At 38.1% G+C, this 9,737-nt stretch overlaps 1 protein-coding gene across 1 annotated transcript in view; it reads left to right on the forward strand.

The window, feature by feature from the left end:
• The window catches only part of GDAP2 (ganglioside induced differentiation associated protein 2), a 95,139-nt gene that overhangs the window by 51,181 nt on the left and 34,221 nt on the right, over positions 1–9,737 (forward strand). The window contains exon 13 of the mRNA XM_054467013.2: positions 2,220–2,363. Within this exon, the coding sequence (XP_054322988.1) occupies positions 2,220–2,363 (144 nt within the window). The remainder of the gene's footprint in view (positions 1–2,219; positions 2,364–9,737) is intronic.

The following is a 9,737-nucleotide window of genomic DNA, read 5'->3' on the forward strand; positions in this document are numbered from 1 at the left end:
ATAGACACTTTTCTCTCTGTCTGTTACCTGCATTCCCTACAGCCTTAAACACAGTTGATCACTTCTCCTTGACATGCTTTGTCTTGGCTTCTTTGAAACTTACCTTGCGTGGTTTCTCTCCTACTTCTAGCTGCTGCTTCTCAGTCTCATTTGTCAGCCTCTCTCTCTCTTCTCATCTCTTTTTAGAGACGGGGTCTCAGTCTGTCACCCACACTGGAGTGCAGTGGTGTGATTATAGCTCTCTGTAACCTAGAACTCCTGGCCTCAAGGGGTCCTCCCACCTTGGCCTCCAGAATAGCTAGGACTGCAGACGTGCACCATCATGTCTGGCTAATTTTTTTTATTTTGTATTTTTATAGAGATGGGGTCTTGCTCTGTTGCCAAGGCTGGTCTCAAACTTTTGGCCTCAAGTAATCCTCCCATTTTGACCTCCCAAATTGCTGGGATTACTGGCATGAGCCACTGCACCTGGCTTCCTGCTTGCATCCTTTGAGTGTTAGTGTTCCCGTGTTTCTCCACCCTCATCTTTAATTCTATACCTTTTTTATTCCCATTTCTTCAGTGACCCTCCAAAATATATGCAATCTTCAAACATATATCTGGGGAGGCAATAAAGCCTAATGTTTAGAACCATGGTTTCAAGATTCAGATTACCTGGGTTCTAATCCCAGCTCTACCAGTTATCAATTTATCATCTCAGGCAAGTAGTATAATTTCTGTTTGCTTTAATTTTATCTGCTATAAAATGGGAATAATAATAGTACCTATCTTTTAGGGTTACTGAAAGATGAAATGAGTTAATACATGTAAAATACTTAAAACATTACCTGACGTATAATAAGTGCTCAGTAAATGTACACTATCATTATCATTGTCATTATTATCATCATCATCATCATCATCATTGTCATTCTTAGGCTTTAGACCTTGGTATTGAACTATTGGTTAGATATCTCTACTTAGGTGTCTTATAGGACCCTGAAGTTCAACATTTTTAAACAGAACTCCTCATGTACTCCTCTTCCACCTATTCCTGAACTGCTGTTTGTGTTCTCTGTGTTAGCAAATGGGACTACTGCCTACCCAAGTGCCTAAGCCAGAAACCAGAGAGGCATTCTGGAGCACTTTCTGTACCTCATCTCCTAGCACGTTGCATCAGTTCTGTGTGTTTACGATTGCTCAAATTTATGTCTGTGTCTTTATTCCCACTGCCTCTACATTAGTTCATCCCACTATCAGCTTTTACTTGAAATGACACAGCAGCCTCCTAATTAATTTTCATGTTGTCCTGCCTCCAATATTGCACTACTCCAAGAACCTTCAGGCATGCCTTGTGAACAATTTTCTGGTAATGTTATTACAAGAAGCCTGCAATATTTACTATAATGGTCCTTTTCAAAAAAGTTTGCTATTTCCTGCATACATTACCTTCTTCTGTAAGTAAAATGGGGATAGCAACAATATCATACCTGCCTCATAGGACTATTGTATAGTATGTTGATAAACATGGACTAATTTGTGATCGCCAATTTAGATAGATAAACAGTAATTTTTAAATTCAAGCCATTACCTAGTTTATGTCAGTATTGTTTGGTATCAAGAATTTTTTATCCTTTTTTTGGAAACCAACAAATTTTGCAGACTAGCTTTTAGAGAGGGATTGCATGTTGTCAAGTGAAATGAGCAAAGATGGCACCACATCTACAAGTGATTCACTTCGATGGACTTCAAGAAAGAAATTCATGCCAAGCATCAGCTGAAAATATATAAGTCCCAAATATTGGCACAAATTTTCTTTTCAGTCTCATTTGAAAAATTTACAGTGTGAGATCTGGAGATATTAACCATTTTCAGAAGACTGGAACACCAATTATTCTACCAAATAATGCAACGGTTTTGACTACAACCCACAGAAGCATGTAGTACAGCACTAACACACTACATGCATGGGAACTTATATACATGTAATGGAAACAAAAGCTTCATGAAAGAAAACTCATTCTTATAGTCTCTAGTCAGTGTTATCCTCATTTCTTCTTTTTAATGTTATTAATAATCAACTAAACTGATGATTGCACAATTCAGATTGCGCTTTGAAAAACACTAGTTATTTTAAGACTTTGAAATATAGTTTTTATCTACTATAAGTTTTCCAAATTGTGTTTATGTTTCTAACTATGGCGACTAGCTTAAATTATTTTTTCTCTTCTATTAATCAGGTGTCAACATGGTTTTTTACCACCTTTTCTGTCTCAGGACTGAAGGACAAAATCCACCATGTGGACAGCCTCCACCAGCTGTTTTCTGCCATATCACCAGAACAGATTGACTTTCCTCCTTTTGTCCTTGAATATGATGCCAGGGTAAGAAGTACCAGAAGTTCTCCCTCACCTGGTATGGTATATTAACTGTTCTATAGAGCAGCACTTATGAGCACAACATCCTGTCATTACCAGATATTAATGTAAATTAGTGAGTCTTAATACTTGGTAATATCATTTAACATACTTTCCCTATGATAACTTTAGGAAAAGGATTTGTCCCAAGAGAGGCATTTTCCCCAGATAAACGTTTCAGTATCTCTCTGCTGTGAGTTCAGAACCAATTTTCGTTTGTATTGTAAGTTTTGTACCATATTTAAAACAGATACCTCTGCCTAATTTTCTTAAGATTGAATGGCTTTCCATCTACACAGAGCCAGAAGAATTTATTGGTGATCACTTTTAGAATTAATTGCAAATCATGTGGCCTATCTCAGTAGTCTTTACCCTGCTAAAAGTTTCATTTTTCTAAAAGTTTGTATAATGTTTTTAAGAGCATCATCTGATATTATTATTATTTATAGATGCATTTATGGATCTGTTACATAAGCACTAGTCACAGGACAACTCGTGAATTTCATCAATTTATTCTATTGTGTTTATTCATGATATCACCTTAGTAATTTTTGGAAAAAAAAAAAGTAACACACTTGGCCAAAAGCTCACCAAGCTCATTGTTTAACTGTTGCTGATTGCATATCTTTATATCGTATGAACCAGGGGATATATTTGAAAGTTATATTAAGTTTGAAATGAATTATTCTTCCCTAATTATTGTGCAGTGTTTATACAGCAAAAAAAAAAATTCTGCAACACAATTTCTCTCTAACATTTCTCTAACTTTAGCTATAATTTTTTTTCCCTTATGTGCAGAGTAAAGTGTATAATGTGATCTAATGGCTAATAAAATTTCATATTTGGCTGTTATACAGAGAGGATTTGTAATTGGAGCAGCTGGATCATAGATACAAAAATTGTTGAATATAGGAAAGAGAAAAGAGTACATTAGTTTGTATTTACTGCAGATTGCTGGAGTAGAAAATGATCTTAGTGTTTTTCCTTTGAACTCTACATCACTCATCTTAATGCTTAAAAAAAAGGATAGCAGAAAATGTGAAAGGCACTAAGAAACATTTTTATACTCAAAATTTTGAATGACAATTCATAGCTAGTATCTGGATTTATCATTTATTTTCTGGGATAGAAATATGTAAGTTGTGTGTTTGATTAGGAAACCTAAAGGACTGTATTTTAAACCAAAGCATTTTCTATATACTTAAGGGCCTATAAAGCAGGCTTTCATTAAATATTAAGTATAGCTCCACCACACTCAAGCTTGGTTTTATTTTTTGTTTTGTTTGGTTATGTATTTTGGCTTTATTTTTGTATAAATACAAGCATAATGTAATTAATCAAAATTAAGTAGACTAACTTATAATCTAACACTTGGCTCATTGGATCATCTCTTTGTACCTATGCTAGAGCTTTCTAAAATTGAGATGTGAGATCAAAGAGAGGCATAAAAATGGGGAAGAAACAAAGGAGGGTTTCTTAGTCCATTTCTTTGTTGCTATAAGGGAATATCTTAGGCTAAGTATAAAGAACAGATTTATTTGGTTCATGGTTCTGCAGGCCATATGAGAAGCAGGGCACCAGCATCTGCTTCTGGTGAGGGACTCAGGCTGCTTCCACTCACAGCAGAAGGGGAAGGGAAACCAGTGTGTGCAGGGATCTCATGGTGGGAAGGGAAGCAAGAGAGAGGGAAGGGAGGTGCCAGGCTCATTTTAACAACCAGCTTTCACAGGAACTAATAGAGCAAGGACTTACTTATTACCACAAGGACAGCACCAAGCCATTTATGAGAGATCCGCCCCACCCCATGACTCAAACACCTCACATTAGACCCCACCTCCAACACTGGGGATCAGGTTTTAACATGAGGTTTAGAGGGTCAAATATCCAAAATGTAGCATTTTGCCCTTAGCCACCCAAACCTCATGTTCTTCCCACATGCAAAATATAATCATTCCATCCCAGCAGTCCCCAAAAGTCTTACCTTGTTCCAGCACCAACTCAGAAATCCAAAGTCTCATCTGGAGACTCAAGGCAAGTTCCTCACAGCTGTAAATCTGTAAAATCAGAATCAAATTATTTGCTTCCAAGATATAATGGTTGTACAGGCACTGGGTAAACATTCCCATTCCAAAAGGGAGGAATAAGAGGAACAGGCCAAAAGAAAGGGGTAACTGGCCCCTTGTAAGTCCAAAACCTATCAGGGCAGACACTAAACCTTAAATCTCCAAAGTAATTTCCTTTGGCTTTATGTTCTGTATACCGGGCACACTGGTACAAGGGGTGGGCTCCCAAGGCCTTGGGCACCCCCACCCCCGTGGCTTTGCTGGTTGCCACCCACATGGCTTGCTCTCACAGGTTGAAGCTGAATGCCAGAGGTTTTTCCAGGCTGATTCTGGGTCTGGACGGGAGCAACCCAACCCCACAGCTCCACTAGGCAATGCCCCAGTGAGGACTGCCTGGAGGTACTCCACCACTGGAGCAGACTTCTGTCTGGGAACCCAGGCTTTCTGATGTATCCTCTGAAATCTAGTTCCAAGCTGCCAAACCTCCACCACTCTTGCATGCTGCATGCCTGCAGACTTAACACCACATGGAAGCCACCAAAGCTTACAGCTTGCACCCTCCAGAGCTGTTGCCTGAGCAGTACCTGGGACCCTTTGAGCCATCGCTGGAACCAGAGGGGCTGGGATGCAGAGAGCAGCATCCTGAAGTGTTAAAGCTTTGTCCCTCCCAAACCATTCTGTCTTCTTAGTCCTCTGGGCCTGTGATGCAAGGAGCTACCTCAAAGATTTATCCTTGCTAATCTCTCTAGCAAGTGGTTGCTCCACAGCACCCCTAGATTCCTCTCTTGAAAATGTTCTTTCCTTCTGTACCACACGCCTAGGCTGAGTTTCTAAAATTTTATGTTCTGTGTCCTTTTTAATTATAAATTCCAACTTTATGTCATTTCTTTGCTCTCATATCTGATTATAAGCTGTTAAAAGCAGCCACACCACTTCTTGAATGCTTTACTGCTTTGAAATTTCCTCCAGCAGATACCATAGGGTACCAGTATTGTTTGGCCTTCCATAAAACCCTAGGGGATGGACACAGTGCAGCCAAGTTCTTTGCTAGGGTGTAACAAGGATGACCTTTGCTCTAATTCCTAAGTTCCCCATTTCCATCTGAGACCTTATTAGCATGGCCTTTACTGTCTGTATTTCTATCAGCATTTTGGTCACAACCACTTAACCAATCTCTAAGAAGTTTCAAACCTTCCCTAAGTCTTTCTGTTGTCTTCTGATCATTGCAGACTCTTCCAGCCTCTGCCCATTACCCAGTTCCAAAGCTGCTTCCACATTTTCAGGTCTCTTTATAGCAACACCCCACCCCTCAGTACCAACTTTCTGCCTTCATCCATTTTTATGTTGCCATAAAGGAATACCTGAGGCTGGGTAATTTATGAAGAAAAGAGGTTTATTTGGTTCACATTTCTGCAGGCTGTACAAGAAGCATCACACCAGCATCTACTTCAGGTGAGGGACTCAGGCTGCTTCTACTCATGGTCGAAGGGTAAGGGGAGCTGGTGGGTGTAGAGATCACATGGCAAAAGAGAAAGCAAGAGAGAGAAGGAAGGGGCATGCCAGGCCCTTTTTAACAACAAGCTTTCATAGGAACAAATAGAGTGAGAACTTATTACCACAAGGACAGCACCAAGACATTTATGAGGGATCTGCCCCATGACCCAAACACCTCCCACTAGGCCCTACCTCCAGCATAGGGATCAAATTTCAACATGAAGTTTGGAAGGTCAGATATTCAAACTATAGCAGAAGATATCAGGAGATGATGTGGAAGGGGCAGGCAGGGAGCACATTGCTGAATACAGTCACTTTACGTATTAGTGCTGCAGGTCTTTGGCTTTGTAGTCAGTGAAGAGTGTTCTGCAAGGGAGAATTGCCGTTACATTGCTGTTTAGACAATGACTATAGAAACAGCATAGAGAATGACTAGAGAGGGAAGGGTAAGTCCATGGGGGAAAAGATGTCTATTAGTAAAGGCTGGCAGAGAAACGAGACTATATTGTTAGGGCAGTGGTAGTGATAATGGCAGGGATTTGAAGATTTTAGAGATATTTAGAAATAGACATTTTAGGAAATAAAATTCACAGCATTTGGTGACTGAGTAGCCACTAAGGATGAAGCAGAAAGTAAGTTTCTGCTTTGGGAGACTTGATGGATGTGTTGCTACCACCACAGAGAAGCAATTTGGAGGAAAAGGATTGACAGATTAGGGGGAAAGGACAGGTACTGTGTTCAGTTTGTGACACAGTAGGTTTGAGGTGCCCCATCAGTCATTGAAATGGAGATACCAGTAGGTAGCTGCATGTTACCTTGTAAGGAAACATTTTTCTTTGTTAGGAAGAATTAAAAGTATGATCAGAGAAAAGAAATGAGTATAGAGTTGGTTAATTTCATTATCATGTTCAAATTGTGCCTTGCATATAGAAGGTTCTTTATTTGGTTAAGGAGTGAAGTGGTTAGTATCTGTTTAAAAAAAAAAATAAAAACCCAAGTTTCAGTGGGCTTCTATTTTTCTGGGATTTATGTGACTTGGAATAGCAACATAAATTTTATAGGATTAAAAGGGACCTTTGAAGGTAATCAGAAGCTGTTTTTTAATCTGTCTAGGTAACAATGATACTGAGACCATTTCAGAAAGGGAGTTAGTTGGCATTCTTAAAAACACAGAGCAGAGAATATACAGTTTTTCCTGGCAACAATTCTTTAAATTTCTATGATTGTTTCCAGAAATAGAAAAAATATTTGATTGCTCAGCAGTCTATTGCCCAGTGTGAAATTAATAATGGAAATTCTATTTCATGGCATTAAGTATTGAACTTGCTCTTCTTAGTTTGTCATTATTTGATGTAGATGTGAAAAACGTAGAAAAAATTGGTAATAGAATAGAGAACTCCTAAAGACAGATGGTGAACTTTTCAGATGAAACTCAGAATAGAGTCATCTTTTCAGGGCATGTTTCTGTAAGTATAGCTTCCATGCATATTGAAGATAAAGGATTTGGTCAGTGAAACAATTTTATAGGTATTTCTTTTTTATATAAAATTATTTTATTTAGTTTTTTAAGTTCTGAGGTACATGTGTAGGATGTGCAGGTTTGTTACATAGGTAAACGTGTGCCATGGTGGTTTGCTGTACCTATCGACCCATTACCTAGGTATTAAGCCCAGCATGCATTAGCTTATTCCCCTAATGCTCTCCCCCCACCCTTCCCCAGCAGACCCCAGTAAGTGTTCCCCTCCCTGTGTCCATGTGTTCTCATGGTTCAGCTCCTACTTGTAAGTGAGAACATGCAGTGTTCGGGTTTCTGTTCCTGCATTAGTTTGCTGAGAATAATGGCTTCCAGCTTCATCCGTGTCTCTGCAAAGGACATGATCTCATGTCCTTTTTATGGCTGCATAGTATTCCATGGTATATATGTACCATATTTTCTTTATCTAGTCTATCATTGATGGGCATTTGGGTTGATTCCATGTCTTTGCTATTGGGAATAGTGCTGCAGTCAACATCCACGTGCATGTATCTTTATAATAGAATGATTTATATTCCTTTGAGTATATACCCATTAATGGGATTGCTGGGTCAAACAGTATTTCTGGTTCTAAATCTTTGAGGAGTCACCACACTGTCTTCCACAGTGGTTGAACTAATTTACATTCCCACCAACAGTGTGAAAGCGTTCCTATTTCTTCGTACCATCACCAGCATTTGTTGTTTCTTGACTTTTTAGTAATCGCCATTCTGCTTGGCATACGATGGTATCTCATTGTGGTTTTGATATGCATTTCTCTAATGATCAGTGATGTTGAGCTGTTTTTTTAATATGTTTGTTGGCCATATATATGTCTTTTTTTGAGAAGTGTCTGTTCATATCCTTTGCCTGCTTTTTAATGGGATTTTTTTTTCTTGTAAATTTGCATAAGTTCCTTGTAGATTCTGGATATTAGCCCTTTGTGAGATAGATAGATTGCAAAAATTTTCTCCCATTCTGTAGGTTGTCTGTTCAACTCTGATGATAATTTCATTTGCTGTGCAGAAGCTCTTTAGTTAGATCCAATTTTTCAATTTTAAAAAAAAGGTTTTATTAAGGTTTTTCAAGTTTTTACAAATGTAGCCTATCCTAGGATTTGTTTCTACCTATTTTTTTTTAATTTTGTTTGATACATTGTTAGGTTTATAATCGGAATGTAAGTTTTCCTAGATGTCTTGTTTTCCTGGTTATGGCCCAAGATCAATTCTTGCTCCAAAGCATTTGTGCTGAAGAATGGCAGAGTACCTGATTTATTTAGTCTCAAACAATTTCACTGCCTGCTATGTTCAAGACCCGGTAGGTTTAATGCTCTATAGTAGCTATAATGTAAATGTACCATGAAGAAATGCTATTTTCTTCTACTTATTCTTCATTTCAAACGATTGTCTTATACTAGTGCTAAGCATTATCTGTTTGTGATTTGCTGAAAAACAAATTGTTTGTCAAAGAAATACTTTCCTTAAAAATGAGAAAGCAATCTTAAGTCTCATAAATCTAATCCAGGATCCTTCTATCATAACTGTCTTGATTTTTACTGAGATTAGCCAAAATCAGGGCCAAAAAATTCCCCCTTGTACTAATTTGTTACCCTTACATTGACATTAAAGGTTTGGCATTTAATTCTCCATCTTGATCTTGAACTAAATTTCCTGAGAACTGTAATTGTTACAAGCCTTGCCACTCAGGCATGTCATGAAGACTCACTTCTGCCAAAATAGTTATAGCTATTAAATTCCTCTGTGATAACTTTTTTGTTTTCCTAACTCTAAATTAAGTTTTGGCACACAGTAAGACAACACAGTCTAACAAAAAAGAATCTGGATGTTACATTTAAATAGATTTGAATTTAAATTCAGGCTGTGCTGGTTACCAACTAGGTAACTTTAGGCAAATTATGCAATCTGTGTGATCCTCAGTTTCCTCTTCTGTAAAGTGAGGATGTTACTTACTTCATGGCATTATGTGAAGATTTAAAGGGATGACTTTAAAAGCGCCTATAAATTGTCTGGCACATAAAATATTCAATAAGTGGTAGTATTCTTAAAAAATATTATGATCCTATTGCCTTTGTCTCTCTTATACTCTGAGTGATACTGGTTGAACTACCTAATGGCTGAGGTCCTGCTTAGTGCCAGACATGTGCTAGACATTTTATATCACTACCTCAATGACTGTAAATCCCTTTTTTTCACATTTCCAGTTAAATTGGTTCTGTTACTTAAATGTTCTTCTCCTTTTTTCTTTCCACAG

Source organism: Pongo pygmaeus, chromosome 1 (genome assembly GCF_028885625.2).
Source record: "Pongo pygmaeus isolate AG05252 chromosome 1, NHGRI_mPonPyg2-v2.0_pri, whole genome shotgun sequence".
In the NCBI taxonomy this organism is placed as follows: Eukaryota; Metazoa; Chordata; class Mammalia; order Primates; family Hominidae; genus Pongo; species Pongo pygmaeus.